General features: G+C 43.1%; 1 protein-coding gene across 1 annotated transcript in view; it reads right to left on the reverse strand.

Annotated features, from left to right (window-relative positions):
• Positions 1 to 8,115: 8,115 nt before the first annotated feature.
• The window catches only part of RBL1 (RB transcriptional corepressor like 1), a 109,223-nt gene continuing 99,538 nt past the window's right edge, over positions 8,116 to 17,800 (reverse strand). Inside the window, 3 exon segments of the mRNA XM_075072428.1 lie at positions 8,116 to 10,698; positions 13,100 to 13,264; positions 13,878 to 14,044. Of these exon segments, the coding sequence (XP_074928529.1) occupies positions 10,528 to 10,698; positions 13,100 to 13,264; positions 13,878 to 14,044 (503 nt within the window). The 3' untranslated portion in view covers positions 8,116 to 10,527.

Below are 17,800 nucleotides of genomic sequence, written 5' to 3' on the forward strand. Positions count from 1 at the left end.
TATATTAGCATACTCCCTCTTCCAAGAGATATCCTGGGAAACCCACTTAATTTTAAAAGTTCAAATTCTTTCAAAAAGTCCTTTGAAGTTCCTAGCATTTCCCAACGTTTAAATTAGTCAGATCTCCTAGAGGCATAAACACTGGACGTACCAATTTCCCGGGGGGTGCTCAACCCTCTACTCCATCCTAGGCCCCACCCCCACTCCATTTCCCCAATGCCCCACCCCTGCCCCACCTCTTCCCACCCCTGCTGCAGCCCCTCCCCCTAGGGTGTCCCATATTCAACTGGTGCCTCCCCCGTAGTGGGGGGGCACAAGCAAAAGAGCAGGTCAGGTGTGTGTCCCCCAGCGCCCAGCCCCATGGCCACCACATTGTCTCCACCCCATGTTACCTGCAGGGGGGGAGTCTGTCTTCCTGCTGCACCTGCCCTCCCAACACGTTCTGCTGCTCTCTCCTGCTCCCTAGACGCCCAGGTGGGGAGCAGGAGCGTGCCGCTTTTAACACCTGCCCCTAACGGTTGCTGCTCTGCAGCCCTGCCCGGCAACTGCCTGAGAGAGCCTGGCTGGGGAGGAGGTGGCTTCCGCTCCCCGCCTTGCTCGGCTGCTGGGAACCCCAGTACCTGAGCCCGGGCAGGCAGCGGGAGTTACCTCCCCAGCCGGGGTCTCTCAGGCAACCACCGCATAGAGCTGCAGAGCAGCGTCTCAGTGGCTGGAAGGGGCTGGTCCTGCCCTTTCCACTCTCCGCATCTGCGTCACTAATGGTGGCCGGTGGAAGGCACGCAGGGGATGGAGATGAGCTGATTATTTACTTTACTTTAAACTATTGTTGTGTTAGATATTATAGACTTATAGAAAGAGACCTTCTAAAAACATTACAATGTATTACTGGCCCGTGAAACCTTAAATTAGAGGGAATAAATGAAGACTCGGCACAGCACTTCCGAAAGGTGCCGACCCCTGTGCTAACGTATTAATAGAATCTCTTCCTATTGCCTTTTACATCCTTTGCTAGGTGTAACTCATTCTGTGCTTTAGTCTTTCAGATTTTGAATATTCTTTTGTACTCATCCTTAGCAATTTGTTAATGTTTCCAAATTTAGTAGGATTCCTTTTCGATTTTCAGATCATTCAAGAACTCCTGATGGAGCCATATTCTTCTCTCACTATTCTTCCAAATTTTCCTTCAGATTGGGATGGTTTGCTGTTGTGCCTTTAATATTGGCTCTTTGAGAAGCTGTCTCTTTCAGAAAATTCCAGCTCTCCTGAACTCTTTTTCCTTTAGAGTTTCTTCCCATGGACCCTTACCTACCAGTTTTCTGAATTTGTTAAAGTCTGCTTTTTTGAAGTCCGTTGTCCTTATTTGGCTACTTCCACTCTTTTCTTTCCTTAGAATCATGAAATCTACCATTTTATCATTGCCTTAAGATTCATAACCAATTCTTCCTTGTTAGTCAGAACCAAGTTTAAAATGGTTTTAAACTTGGTTCTGACTATTTGGCTGCTCTGTTTACTTGTGCCACCTTCTGAAGTAAGAAATTGCCCAAGAACTTAGTGGAGATTTTGTGTTCTGCCATATTATTTTTCCAACAGATGTCTGGATAGTTAAAGTCCCCATTACTGTCAGGTCTGGTGTTTTGGATATTATTTCTTTTAGAAAAGCTTCATCCAGCTCCTCTAACTTATTTGATGGTGTATAGTAGACCCCTAAAAGGATGTTCCCCTGTTTCCCTTCCCTTTTCTCTTCACCCTGAGACTTGCCATTAGTTTGTCTTTCATCTCTTTGTGGAGGACCTCACATCACATATATATATATATATATTCTTGATGTGCAGTGCAACACCTCCTTTCTTTTTTCTCTACTTGTCCTTCCTGAACAAGTTATACCCCTCTATAACGAATCTCAGTGATGCCAATTAAGTTATAATTTAGTTTGTATACTAAAACTTCCAGTTTATTCCCTGTGATGTGGTGCTTGCCCCATACAGGTGTAGAAAGGGTTAATCTCAGCAGGGAGCAGTAGAGGTGAGTTCTCAGAGTGGCACAAAGAGGCTGTGTGAGGCCCAGCCAATCAGGGAGATTTGAAGGGAGCAACCAATCTGGGCCCAGCTGACCCAGATAAGAGGAGGTGCAGGACAGAGCAGCAGGGGCAGTAGCTGCCTGAAGCTTGTGGAATCAGTACTGCCAACTTAGAAATTTTGTCATTAGATTTAGCAACTTTTTGGTTTCCATAGTGAGGAAATAAGTGTCAAAGTAACCAGTGACAAATCTAATGACTTTCACTGCCAATTTACAGTGACATTCAGAGAAAAGTTGACAATTTGTAAATCATAAAATCATTCACAAACAGCCTAATAATGTTAATAAAAACTATTCCATGCTCTTTACTCTATTCTGTTGCACACCAAGTCAATGGTATGTCTCACTTGGGCATGTCCTCAGAAGGAAGTGCATTTACTCATGGGGGAATTCTGCACCAAAAAATTAAAAATTCTGCACACAATGTTTGAAAATGCTGCATATTTTATTTGTCAAAACAAGACAATATAATCATGCCAGTTTCAATTATTTGGGTAATTTATTTCAAAATCTTTGTCAGCAAGTATGTCTGTAACAATACAGACCAAAAAAAAAATCTGGTAATTTTTGTTTACAAATAGATTCCTTACTAGGCATATTAATACAGAACTTTCTGTATTGTAATTTAAATTAATTACACAACTGTATTTCCTGCACCTGTCAGAAGCAGCACAAAGACTTGTGGGAGTCCAGGGTAATGGAGGAGCTGAGGGGGAGGGAAGGTGCCTAGGCATAAATCTGGTGGGCACTGGGTGTGGGTGGGACAAGGTTTTATTGGAGTGGGGGGAGGTTGTTTGGGAGTTGGGAAGCCTCCCCCATGCAGACCCTGACTGACTCAAGCCTCTCCCATTTAGTCAGGCACATCTGCCCCTGTCCCTGCACCCCCTATTCCCATGGGTCTCTGTAATCCCTCTAACCCATCCCCAGGCTCAATGCTGTCACCTCACAAGCTCCTGAGCTCATGCTCCAGTCTGTCCCCCTCTACTAGTCATTCTGAACCCCCAGTCTGTGACCCCCCAGCAGCCCTGTGTGTCCACCTCTGTTCTAACCTGGCTGTGCAGTGTGCCCACCTCTGTTCTAACCTGGCTGTGCAGGCAGGGTGCTCTGATGAACTCTATCCCTGGGGGAATTTTGCAGGACTGGGCATAGAATTTGTATTTTCCCGCATGAAAAACATTTTGTCCAAGTGTTGCAGTTCTGTCTTTTTCCCACCAGAGGCCGCTGTGGCGTGAGAACAGCCGGCTGTATTCATGATGGCTGTTCTAGCGCCCCAGCAGCCTCTGGTGGGTAAAAGGTGGAACTGCAGCACTTCAGCAAAATATTTTTTATGCGGGAAAATACAAAATGATGCAACATCAAGGAATTCTGTGAGCCCACAGATGCACAGAATTCCCCCAGGAGTATGCATTCCAGGGCTTCCTGGGCTGAGAGGCTGTGAATGAGAGGAAGGGTTTGACTCGAGCTCCTGGTGGCAGAATAAATGCTTAGCACATAAGTGGGGCTCAGCTTTGATTCCTTGGTGGCAGGGAGGGGGTGAAAATCCAGATGTAATGAGGAGGAGAGTCTGGAAGAGAGGAGGATACAACTGCTCCTAGGAAGAAACGTTATGCTCTTCTGCTTAGTAAAAACCATTAGTGACCAGGGTAGTGTTGCGGCCAACAAAGACCGTTTCCCTCTGGATATTATCATGGCTCCTGGAAGCAGATAAGAACTGGTAGCTATATGCTCCCTCTTGCCCACCAGTAGCGCAACTCTATATTGCTGGCAACAGTGGTACTGGGAGCACCAGCAGGTCTCTGGCCACAGCAAATTCCTCCAGCATGGACAGGCACTGGTGCTGACGGCTCATACAGAACCAGATTCAACAGTACCTGCAGATGGGCTGGAGTCAACTGTGTTGCCTGCGCTGTCAAGGCAGAGATGTGGCCTGACTTAGGTCGCACTTCACTCTGCTCTTTATTCCTATTCAGAATAGGGGAATGCCCGCTCTCAGCCAGTTGCTTCTTATGCTTCTTTCCCTACACAAGGGATGATGAATGGTGCTGGGACTCCTGTATGGCAGGATGAGTGCTCCGCACCAGCACTGAGGTAACTCAGGGCAGAGTTCAAATGGCTTGGCTCGGAGGAAGAGCCAAGCACTGCGTTCGTCAAAAGGACCTCTAACTTGGCCTCCCGGTCCTTCTTTGTATGAGGTTTAAACTCATGGCAGATCCAACCTCAATCCCCGATATGAGCCTCACCTAAGCACTTTAAGAAACTAGAGTGCGTGTTCCTCAAAGGCATACCTTGTTGCAGGAGTGCAGTGACCCAGGCATACCTCTGCACCAGGAGTGGATGAAACTGCTGATGGAGAAGCGCCAACTAAACTATCAACTATTTACACTAACTATACAAAATATTAAGAAAACAAAATAAACAAAGACCATGGAGAACAGTTTGCTGTAGCAAGGACAGGAGGTCCAGCAACTGCCATGGGCAGTAAGAAGTAGCTGCGGGTCACAGGGTTGACCAGACCCTTATATCAACACTATGTGTGTGCAGCACCAGAGTTGACCCAACTGGTACCACAGAGGTAAAAGCTTCCAGCAACTGTGCTTGTGGCATGCACACTCCTACAATGGAATGGACATGGGCTATCACTTGAAGAATTGCAAGCTCTTTAGAGCAAGGACCATATCTTATGTATTTTCACAGTGTCTAGTGCATCTCCCTCTCTGGTAAAGCAACATGTAGAACATTTATGATGTTCTTCAGAAATTAAAATGCGTATTTAATGAAGGAACAATGTTTTTTGCCTGTAAACCACAGGTGTTTTACATGCTTATGTCAAAAAAAATGGAAAGTGGCTAAAACTTAGTCTCCCTAAGTCTCTCTTATTGAAGCTGTTCCTCTGGCAGGGAGAAGTGACTTGAACTTGGCTATCTCAAAACGCATGCATACTATATCCCAGAGGCTGAAAGTTACAAGATGGGCAGCACTACTTCTACCCCCACCCCCTCATTTTGGGGGAGGTAGACATCTGCCTTGCTTATTCTTACAATAAATGTAAAGCCACTTGACTCCAGGAGAAGGGTTCTCACTTATGGGTTGCTAGAGATATGCGCCTCTCTGAAGTCTGGACCTATCTCAGAGAGGAGTGGAGCTTAGGCCACTCTCCTTTGGTCAGCCTCTCCCAGGGGCAAGGCTCTTCCATTTTAGGTTTTTACCAAAACATTCCCAGGTTTTACAATAGCTATCACTTAGTTTTTACCAATTTTCACTCACAATTTGGACCATTAAACTACATGAAAATACTGATTGTTAAGCAAATCCAATAAATCAGATTAGACAGGTGTTTGTTAATAATAAATTAGTCTGACTGTAAATGCAAGGCTACCTGTTTAAAGTAAGGCAATGTAGTGGAACACACACACATAGTAAGAGGAGGCCCTGAGACAAACATTGGTATCAGAGGCCTGGTATGAGGCCTAAGGCCTGAACTAAAGTAATGGTCAAGACTTTGCTAACATAAAGCAAAGTGGAGCTGTGAGCCAGAGGCAGGTCCTGCTCACAGAAGCTGGCAAGGAAAGGGCTGATGCTGCGAGAAGATAGGTACCTAAAAGGTACTGAACATTAGAGATCAGAACATTCACATACTTGCACATTCCACACAGATAACAAGGAACAGGCTGACCCATCCCAATGACAGGGCCAAAAGGGTAATATGATGGATAGACTTGTTTTGTTCAAACCAACATGTACAAGGTGAGAGGCGGCACCTTCCTATGTAGAGGGGTTGTACCTTGCTACGTAGAGGGGTTGCACCTCAATACGTCAGGAGTGATGTGTAACTTGTTTGTACCTGTGTATAAGAATATCACCCCTGGGGCGATGTTCCTTTGGCCGGCTAGGGCCAGTGGAAAGTCCCGCCCTACGACCGAGTCCATTGAGTGTGGTACATATTCGAGTATGCCCTGATTGGCTTAGAAACCTACAGGGAACTAATTAGGGTATCCAATACGGCAATCAAACCGGCCGACGTGCCTTTCGTAACCTACTAGACTCTGTAGTCAGTGGGGTCTCTTTTGGTTGCTGTGTCAGCTATCTGTGCAGAGCTTGGGGCAGCAACACAGAGGGAACACACGTACGCAGCCGAGTGATACCAACAAGGAGAGAGCAGAGCACCACACCGGTAGCATCTGACAACACACCTTTGACAACACACACGTTTGAGTCCTAGAAAAAAGTAGCAGAACTCCCCAGACACAGCTCCACACTCCAGGAGAGATAAGTAATTTTGACAGACCCTCTGGAAGGAGATGGCAGCTTGGTAACCTGGGCTGCCAAGACACCATTTCATCTTCCAGAATGGAGAGCTAGATCAGAAGTACTACCCCCCACCTCCCAGTATCCTCCTATTCCACAGTATTAACTCTGGTATTTACCCTGAAAACTATGAAGTTAACTTTTTGCACCAATTCTCACCCTTTTAAAAATGTTGTAATGAATACTGATAAATTCCCTGAAAATTTCAACCAAAATAAACTAAAACAAAGGGCCTTGACCATTGGCTACCTTGGTTTCTCCGCACCTAGCCTGCTGGCTTTTGTGAATCAATCGAAGATGTCTATCTCTCCCCATTCATGGTATAAGGAGCCTAGGCGTCTAACTCAGGCTTTGTGAATTGCAATGTTGTTCCTGTGATTTTCATAAGTGCCTAAAAGTTAGGAATTGTGATGCCTACCATGGTAATGCCTAAGTCCCTTTGTGAATCTGGACCTAAATACTCAAGGTATGACAGCCAAAATATTGTCATGGATCAGAAACTGGCTACAAGACAGAAAACAAGTAGGAAGAAATGGTCAATTTTCATCATCGCAGAAGGTTAACAGCAGCTGCTTCAAAGGTCTGTACTAGCTATTCAATAGATTTACTAACAATATGGAAGAGGATGGCCACATTTGCAGATGACAAAATTATCTGGGCTAGTCAAGACTGGAGAGGGCTGTGAAGAACTTCACCAAGATCTAACTAAGCCAAGTGAATGGGCAGCATGAAAAGAGATTAAATTCAATTCTGATGCCAAGTAATGCACATTGTTGGGAATAATTGGAACCTCTTATACACCTTATAGGATGTTCTAAATTAACCATCAGCTCAGTAAGAGACCTGGTCTGCTTAATGAAAACCTGCGTAAGCAACAGCAATCAACAGCAAACAAAATGTGGATATATATAAGGAATAAGACATTACTGGCATGGTACACCTCACCTGGAATGTGTTCAATTCAGTATTAAATGCTGTATCCGTATAGAAACGGACAAAACTATCACAATTCATCTCTCCCATATTGTTGAGAATGACTCTTGAGGAAGCTTTTGTGTAGTACATGTGACAATTCCACTGAGCAATATTTTAAGGATCAAGATAAATTCTTTTCACTCTAGTAACTTCATAGTTGTTGGAAAGGAAATTAAGCAAAATAATCTGCTTGGCTTTTGTCAGTTGGGGGGGGGAAAATCTGTCAGTAAAATGAATTTAAAGAGTTCTCAGAACAAACCCTGCAGCCTTTTCTCATTTCTTATTCCCTGCTGCCATCTATTTTGGACTATTTTACTCACTAGCCCTGTCTATACAAGGAAGTTGATCTGCGGTTGACAGATGTCAATCATAGGACCCAGGGTTTTAGTTGCTGAAGTAGATAAAGCCAATTTAAGCATACTACTACTTACAGAAAGCATGATTCAAAAGGTAACTTTCTAGTATATGCAAGGCCACTGAAAACTACAGGAATTTTTAAAAAATTCTAACATTTCACCTTTTTACTATTGTCTTAAATTTAGTTCCTCTTTGCCACTCAGGCAGGAGCATAATATTTGCTCTTTGAGATGGTACATTTATTGACTGAAGTACAAGCAATCTGGAAAAATATGCAAAGAAAATCTGGAGAGATAACTGAATACAGAGGAATATGAACATTTACCTATTTGTCACACAGATATAAACAGACTCTGAAAAGCAGGCATAAATTACTACAGACAAACAATATCAGTCATCACACAGTTTTAAAGAACTTTTTATTGTAAAATACATATTTACAGATGAAGGCACTTTAAAACCATAACAAAACTATAAAACTTAACAGCTTGGCAAACTGTTCAAGTCCAAAATTTACTCTGCTCAATCAACATTAGCATCTATTCTGGGTCAAATTTATTATGAAAAGGAATTAAAATCCAATTGTAATACTTTGTTTTAATAAAATACACTAAACCTAATCATAACTAACAAATTTCAGCACCATTATTTTAATTCAAGATTAGAGAAACTGAAACAGTCTGCAGGGCATACCTCTTAAGAAATAAAGTAGGTTTACACATGATGAGAAATTAAAAACAAGTGACTAAATTGTTCTATCATCCAATACTTCCGAGTGTTCTTTATTGTCCGACAGTACACCCTAGCCTAGTTTTCTTGAGGATTATAACCCCTCATGCAGTGAGTCAAGCACATTTGGCTCCGTTTATGTGAAGTCTAATTCAAGATCTCTTTCCACAACAAGGTAGGTTTTCCAGGGCTGTGCTCAGCCCATGATTACCCATGCACAAATGCATCTTGTCAGTAACTCAAAACTGGAAGTTGGTATTATGTTGTTGTTTTTTTCTCCCAACCATTAACATCACATATTAAAAGGAGTTAACTGTAAGATTAGTATATCTTTTGTTACGCCACTTTATAACACTGCAGTCTTCATTCTCAAAACTTTCAAAAGGCAAAAACACGTTTTTCAGAGCAGTCAAAACACTGGCAACCTTCAAAAATTTAGTTATCAAAACCTTAGGGGACTTGTGACTTTTCCTTTCATTGTTGATTACCAAGATGAATGTGTAAACCAAAGCGCTCTCCTTTATAATCAATTTCATCAAGTTCATCCACCAGATTTCCAGTTCCTTCCACTGAAAATTATGATGTATCAAATCCTGGAGTGCTCAATCATCAAGCTAATAAAAGCTAAGTAAAATAGTCAGAGCTCTAGAAAAGAGTTGTCCATTAAAAAGACAGTTCAAGTTTGTAAGTATAAGATGCTTATAGCAACTTGGAACAGAAAAGTACAACAAAGAATTACCTTATGGCTCTAAGCTTTAAAAAAATCACAACTGTTAAAATTAGACTATTGCTTATAAACAGTATTATATAGACATTAAGTTTTCCTCATCTTGATAAAACAATCCTATCAAAATTCTAACATTTAAAATGTAGGAGTTTTGCTGGAATTTTACACATTGCCATTGGAACAAAGCTAAAGCTACATGTCTGTAATAGCTACAAAAAAAAATGTACAAACATGCCTCATCTGTTTGGGCTTACATTCTGTGTAGATACTACACAACATAGGAGAGTACACTTGTCAGAAAAAAACATAAAAATCCTAAAGAAAAGAAATTAAGTTCATTAAATGAATCATCACATATTTGCTACAGTAGTAACTGACGGCCAAAGCCCAGAACTGTTTAACCATTATTGATACACGCTAGCCTTTTTCAGTTAAGATACAGTATCTATGAATATTTAGTGCTGCAGAGGCGATGTGCAGAAGGAAGGAGTGCTTCAGATCTGTCTCCAGTGGCAGCGTTCACTGATCTGGGGGAAGCTGAATTCAGAAAAGGCTCCCAGAAACGTCTCCGCAAGTCTCTAGAATAAGTGTGCTTTCTATTTAGGCCTCTGCAGTTGTACTTGCTGATTTCTCTCCCAAACCATAAGAAACATTTAATCCATGTCACAACATTCACTTTAGTTGACATCCTCAAAGTAGGTGGAGAATAGCATTTTACCAGTTATACTCAGCTATAAAAGCCAAAAATTTAACCCTGTTCAAATCACATTATCAAGTCTTTGATAAAAGGTGACTTTTTTCACGTAATATAGAATGCAGAACGAAGAACAGATGGGTTTTATCTAACCCTTAATGTAGTAAAACAAACAAGTTGTCTCCTGATCTGTCCATATTAAAGTAATGCATAAGATTCTATAATCTTCATGTAAAAACAAAAAGGCACTTGAGGTGTTTCCCCAAACACTGAGTATAGTGATTGCCCCTGCTGCTTTCCAACATCCAGTCAATTCAATTTCAAAAACGGAACCACTGAAACTAGGAGCTGGCCCTCATGCTCAAAGTAGAACCGCTAAACCAGAAGATTAGGGATGAATGTCTGACATGTCTTAAAGAACCATTTCAACATGCTAATCAGCAGATAAATTCATAGCACGTCTGACAGCAATAATGTTAATGTGATCATAGCCTCTAATTCCCCATAGTTCAGTCCTTAACACTTCCTTTTTGCATTCCTACTAGGAAAGTCAGGTGACAGTACACATTAATTAGTAAACTGCCTGCACACACCACAGCTGGAAAACTGGAAAAATTGTTTCCCAGGTGTGATGAACTCTGGAAGCTTCAATCCCTTGTAGATGTTAGTGATTTGCTCTTTCACTGACAACATCCTGAAGACGTTTTAGTAAGACATCATCATTTTCCTGACAGAGTCGTTTTGCTGGAGACTCACTGTCACTGTCAATTGTAATTGCTCGCTTCTTACTCCTGTGTTCACCTTGTTTTATCATATTGTTGATGTCCTTCAAACTCTGTCAATAAGAGGAGATTTAAAATTAAACACAAATATTCAAGCCACTATAATTACTCAATAAAACTCCGAGTTTTCAACATGGTCTGAAAAAAGTATTCCTACTCTGGACAGATGTAGCACCTTCCATCTGAGAAGCACTAAGGGTACGTCTACACTACGGGATTATTCCAATTTGACATAAACCGGTTTTGTAAAACAGATTGTATAAAGTCGAGTGCATGCAGCCACACTAAGCACATTAATTCAGCGGTGTGCGTCCATGTTCCAGGGGGGCTAGCGTCGATTTCTGCGAGCGTTTGCACTTGTGGGTTAGCTATTCGCTACCATCCCATTAAGTTTCCCGCAGGTCTCCCCCATCCTTGGATTCTGGGTTGAGATCCCATGCTGATGGGCAAATCATTGTCAGGGTGGTCTGGGTAAATGTCGTCAGTCATTCTTCCTCCGGGAAAGAGGAAGACAATCATTTCACGCCTTTTTCCTGGTTGCCCTGGCGACGCCATAGCACACCATGGAACCGTTTCAGCTTTTTTTTTTTTTTTTTTTTTTTTTTTTTTTTACTGTCACAGTATATGTTACTGGATGCCGCTGACAAAGGGATCTGCAGCGCTACCACAGCAGCATTCTTTGCCTTTGATGAGAGCAGAGACGGTTATCTGTCGTTCTGTTACGTATGCTGCTGTCATGGGTGCCTGGCTGAGGTGGCGGGTGCAAAGACAAAATGGGAAATGACCCTCGTCACCCGCGTCATTCCTTCCTTTATGATGTGGTATCTAAAAATAGAGTCAGTCCTGCTAGATATATGGAGCAGCGTACATTAGAGAACTAGGGTATTCAGAGAACTAGACAGCAAGCCGTTCCGTGTCAGATCTGCAGAAATGATGAGCTGCGTGGATTCTAGGGGTATCTGCAGCAACACCCACCGTTTTTGCTTTCCCTCTCCCAAACCTTCTCTGGGTTACCATGCAGTGTCCCCCATTTGTGGATGAAGTTAATAAGAATGCAGGACTAAGAAACACTGACTTTGTTACTGAGATAAAATGGCGGGGGGAAGCAGCTCCAGCTGCTATGTAGTCACGGGCAGGACATTAAGCTAGTTGTTGGGGGAGAGGAGGCCCAGACATCCCGCTTGCTATTGAAGGGCGGCAGTACAGATCTTTTCTTTACACATGAAGGAGAGGGGGGCTGATGGAGCTCAAGCCCCAGTTGCTATTGTGAGGACAGGTTACCGCCGTTTCTGTACATTACTATGGGATGACTGGGATCACCCCCTTTCCTTTTTTTTACAGGCGCCCCAGCAAGGTATGAGGCAAGCAGGGCATCACGGGGCTGATTTATGATGACGTAGCAGTCATATTGTATCGTTGCCCCGGGGAGGGAGGGAGGGGAGCATATGCTTCTTCATGCGCGCATCGCATTCTACAGCAGCTTCATAGACTGGGTGACATTGAAAAAAAGTCAAGAACGATTTTTCCCATTTTCTTTCATGGGGGGAGGGATGGGAGGAGGGAAGGTGTACATAGTGACGAGCATTACTGAGCCACCCCGGGCATTGTGTTTTGCCGCTACAGGCATTGGGAGCTCAGCCAAGAATGCAAACACTTTTTGGAGACTGCTGGGGACTGTGGGATAGCTGGAGTTCTCAGTACCCCCTCCCTCCCCCTCCATAAGTGTCCATTTGATTCTTTGGCTTTCCGTTACGCTTGTCACGCAGCACTGTGCTGTGGACTCTGTATCATGGCCTGGAGATTTTTTTCAAATGCTTTGGCATTTCATCTTTTGTAACGGAGCTCTGATAGAACAGATTTGTCTCCCCATACAGAGATCAGATCCAATATCTCCCATATGGTCCACGCTGGAGCTCTTTTTGGATCTGGGACTGCATGGCCACCCGTGCTGATCAGAGTTCCATGCTGGGCAAACAGGAAATGCAATTCAAAAGTTCGCGGGGCTTTTCCTGTTTACCTGGCCAGTGCATCCAAGTTTGGATTGCTGTCCAGAGCGGTCACAATGGTGCACTGTGGGATACTGCCCAGAGGCCAATACCGTCGATTTGCGGCCACACTAACCCTAATCCGATATGGTAATACCGATTTTAGTGCTACTCCTCTCGTTGGGGAGGAGTACAGAAACATATTTAAAGAGCCCTTTATATCAATATAAAGGGCCTCGTTGTGTGGATGGGTACAGCATTAAATTGGTTTAACGCTGCTAAAATCGGTTTAAACGCGTAGTGTAGACCAGGCCTCAGTGTTTTATCCTTTACTTCAGGAACTGCAAGACCAGTTTGCAGAAAGTCTTCACAGCACTCTTATGAAAAACCCCAAGGCCAGTCATAAATTTGGAAGAGGGAGAAATCTTTAAGCTTTGCAATCACTAAAGGTCTTATGTGAATGTTTTACCTTAGAAGGGCTCCCATTAAACTTGTATAGTAGAGCAGTCTGAGGTGTCAGGCAGGCACCGTTCTTGTGTGGTGAAACATAAACAGAGTGTTGCTGGGATATCCGCCGAGGAGACACTGGCTGTTGTTTAATGTAGGGGAACGGGGAAAGTGGAGGCGCTTCCATCTTAAAGAAAAAATGGCATACATACAGTTTGTCTGTAGGAATTTATCAGAAGGACATTAAAGAATTAAACTTAATAAATAAATGAAATGCACACCCATTCTTATAAATGTGTTATTTTGGGCCTTCTGTTCCAGGTTACAATTACATTCTAATATTCCAATTCAGTATTCAGCCTGGCAATCACAAAAGAAACTTTTATTTTTCAACTGTTTCACACAGATGAACTGAGCGGCACTTAAATGTCACTCAGTTTCCCATTTTAATATGGCACCCACTCATCAGTTTCTGCTCCATTTCAATAGATAGCAGGGCAGACATGCAGTCTTGCTGACGTAGTATGTTATAACCCAGAACTATGATTTTGTTTCTACATGGTTGCATAAATAAAATACACAATCAGATGATGAGGTGGATCCATTTCATGTTGAGTGTCAGAGGATGGGTTTAGAGGTGAGACATAAACAAGCCTACACAGTTTATGATCTACAGGGCAATGATAGCAACAGTCTGAGTTTTTAAAAGCTGACACTTTATGTTCAAAGGGCAATAAAACTACTACCAAGCATCCATGCACACTATTAGATATATTCAAAATTAGAATTATTTTACTTACTACATGATCCTGGTTTGTGACATCATACTTGAGTGCAAATGATTTTACTCTTCCTACATAGACTGCATTGTAAAATTTTATCAGATCTCCTCTCTCCTCCTTTCCTGATTCGTTTGAGTTCTCTGGTGTTGATCTCATAAGTGAAAGACACACTTTCTCAGGAGAGTCTATCACAGTAGGAAAAAAAAAAAGTCAGATTTAAAATCCTTAATGTCAGCAATCTAAATTAGATTTTTAAGATACAAACTAATACGCTATCACTCACACTCTATATAAAGATTCCACTTGTAAAAAGTTGTTAAAATGATTAAGAGAAGGTTACTCACCTGGTGCAGTAACTGAGGTTCTTCAAGATGGTTATCCTTGTGGATGCCCCACTTAAGGTGTCTATGCGCCCTACCTAGCCTGTAATTGGAGATTTGTGGTAGCAGTGCCTGGCTGGGTCATGCATATGTCGTTGGGGGCCACTCCAGGCGGTTAAATAGCACTGTACAACCAACCAGCTCTTGGTTCCTTCTCTACTGCAGAGAATCTCTGTGAAACTCAGAGGAACAGAGTAACAGTAGTGGAGCACACACAGGGACAACCACCTCAAACAACCTCAGTTACTGCACTGAGTAACCTCTTCTTCACGGAGTGTCCCTGAGGGTGCTCCACTTTAGGTGACTGTTGAGCAGTGCCCCTCAGTAGAAGAGAGGGGCTTCGGAGTTGTGTTATTGATGGGGATAACACAAGTCCAAAGTGAGCATCCGATGCTGACTGTTGCTTTATAGCTTAGTATTTTGTGTATGTGTGGGTGTGACAGGTTCCCCTCTCCAGGGTGCCACCTGGGACTGGGGTACCACTGAGCCTGCCTGTCCCACCTGCCTGGGCTTCCTGTCACCCTGTACTGCTGTGACAAGCTGCAGACACGCTCCCAGTCTCACACTTTCACCAGCACAGAAGTAGGGACACACCCAGCTGCAGAACCACACAGACACTGAAATTAGCTCTGCCTGTGAAGGCTCAGTTAAGAAATTGCCCAGTACTCAAGTGCACATCCCCTCTCTAGGGGATAAACCCAAAATTATACTGTCTTGCACTGTACAGTGTAAACTCATGAAATTTGCCACCTCCCTCAATGTGGAGAGGAATATATGCAACTTTCTGCCCCAAATAAAGATTTTTACACACGCTGGTTTTAGATAAAACAGAAGTAAGTTTATTAACTACACAAGATTAAGTGATTATAAGGGCTAGCAAACAGATCAAAGCAGATTACCTGGCAAACAAAACCAACACTCAGTCTAAGCTTATAAACAGAAAATTCTCACCCTAAAATGTTGTTCTAGGCAGACTGCAGAGATTCTTGAAGGCAAGCTGCCCATGCTTGCAGCTTAAAACTCCAGATATTCCTTTTACAGACCAGACATCCTCTAGCCTGGGCTCAGCCCTCCCTCACCCACAGCTGTCTCTTTGCTTCTCAGATGTTTCCAGCAGCCCTCTTTCTTAGACGGGAGTTAGTGAAGGAGGACCCACAATGATGTCACTCTCCTACCTTTAATAGTTTTTGCATATGGTGGGAATCCTTTGTTTCCCACCGATCCCCACCTCCACTCAGTGGAAAAATACTAGTATTTATCATGAGTCCAACACCAGGTGACTTGGTCACATGACCGTACAGCCATAACTCAGAAGCTGTTTGTAACGTCCCCAGGAAGGCTTCTCTGTGAGTGATTAGCATCTTCTAAGACCTCCTGTTCTCCCCAGTGGCCCTTCCCAGGAAAGCACCTAGGATTGCATTCTGCCCAGTGGACATTCCCCAGGTGTAAACATATTTGTAATAGCTGCATAGACAATATTCTTTATTTCAGATACAAAAATGATACATGCATACAAATAGGATAATAATATTTAGTAAATCATAATCTTAAAACACATCTTAGTTATGCCATAATCATATCATGGCCATCTCTCTATGAAGAAAATGGAGTATAATGCCACAGTGGTCTGATGTCAAGTTACTGTTCTGCAAATGTTAATACTGGGGACATGGATGAGAAAAGCTACAGATGCTGAAAATGCTCTGGTATAGTGTATGTGGATGTCCATTGGGGCTTGTAAAGGAAGGTTTTTTTATAGAAGGTGGGCTCCTTATTTCTGGGTAAGTGTTCTCAATGCCCCTGAGGAAACATTTAGTTGTTGGGTGGGCGAATATGGTGATTCCATCCACCTTTTCATGGAAAGCTGTGATCACCACCAAGTGTACCTCGATGGAAATTGTGGACAGCCCATTTTTATATGTAATCCAGTACCCTTGGTAAAGGGGAGGATGTGATAAGATCTGTTTATCTTGGCACCAATTGCTGAACCGTTTCCACTTATGCATATATGCGTCTTCCTTGTACTCGTTCTATGGCTGTTCATTAGTATGTTTTTTTAACTTCCACTGAACAGGGTGTCTCAACTCTGACATGGAGAAAAGCCAGGCCTTGAGGTGGAGCATTGCGAGGTTGGGATGGTGGACATGCCCTGCATCTTGTGAGAAGAGGTGAGGTATCCAGGGAAGGGTTTGAGGTGAGCATACCGCTATTTTTAACAGATACGCAAATCATGTTTGTCTGGGCCATGTAGGTGCTATTAGGAGGACTCTGGATTTGTCCCTCGATCTTGGGTCTGAGCCAGTTTAGGAGTGGGGTCAGAGGGAATGCATACATTAACAACGCATCCCATTTGATGAGGAGAGCATTGCCTAAGGAATAGTGTCCCAGTTCTGCTTTGGAGCAATATTGTGGGCACTTGGTGTTCTGTGCTGTTGCAAAGAGATCTATGGTAGGGAATCTCCATAGTTTGAATATCATATGTAAAATTCTGGGATCCATCTCCCATTCATGACTGAGACAACTCTGTGCTTAGCACATCTGCTGTTGTGTTTTGACATCTCGGAAGATAGGATGCTGATAGGTTGACGTTGTTGCTGATGCACCAATTCCAGAGTTACATTGCCTCTGTCCATAGGAAGTGTGACTGTGCTCCCCCTTGGCAGCTTATGAAAAACACGCACACTATATTGTCTGTGAGGATCCTGAGGCTGTGTTTATGATTATAGGTAGGAAGTGGTTGCATGTGTTACCCTTATCTCCAGCAAGTTTATGTGCATGTTGGACTCCAATGGGGACCATTGGCCTTAGATTGTGTTGAGTAGATGCACTCCCCCAACCTATTAGGGAGGCATTTGTAGTGAATGTCATTGTTGCAGTCCTTTGTAGAAATGTGACTCCTGTTCAGACGTTCTTGGGTTGTCTCCACCATTTTAGGGAATCTTTTACTCTGTGTGGCATTGTAAGACATCTGCTTAGGCTGTGCCTGTGTGGCATGTACACTGTTTGAAGCAGCCCTGCAGGCATCTCACGTGAAGTCTGGTGTGACGGTCAACAAATGTCATTGCTGGCACATGTCCCAGCAGTTGTACACACTTTCTGGCAGAGGTTTGTGGGCTGTCCATTACCACCAAAATTAAATTGACAAGTGTGATGAAGTGTTGCTGAGGTAGTGTTGCTGTTGAACAGTCTAAACAAGCGCCTATGAATTCCAATTTCTGGACATGAATCAATGTGGGCTTTTGTGCATTATTTGTAAACCTAACCTCATGAAAAAGGATTATCGTACTCTGCGTGGCATTCATTGCTTTTTGTTATGTTGGTGCCCTTATGAAACAATCGTCCAAATATGGAAATATCAAGACCGTGTCTGCAGACGTGTGCTGCCACCACTACTAAAACTTTGGAGAAAACCGCTGGGGTGGTCAACCAGACAAAGGGTAGTATTTTAGAAGTGTTGTTTCCCGAGGGTGAACCTCAGGAAACTTCTGTGTCATGGATGAATGGTAATGTGGAAATACATGTCCTGCAGGTCGAGGGTCAAGAATCTGTCCCCCTTTTCTA

Source organism: Chelonoidis abingdonii, chromosome 14 (genome assembly GCF_003597395.2).
Source record: "Chelonoidis abingdonii isolate Lonesome George chromosome 14, CheloAbing_2.0, whole genome shotgun sequence".
NCBI classification, from domain to species: domain Eukaryota; kingdom Metazoa; phylum Chordata; order Testudines; family Testudinidae; genus Chelonoidis; species Chelonoidis abingdonii.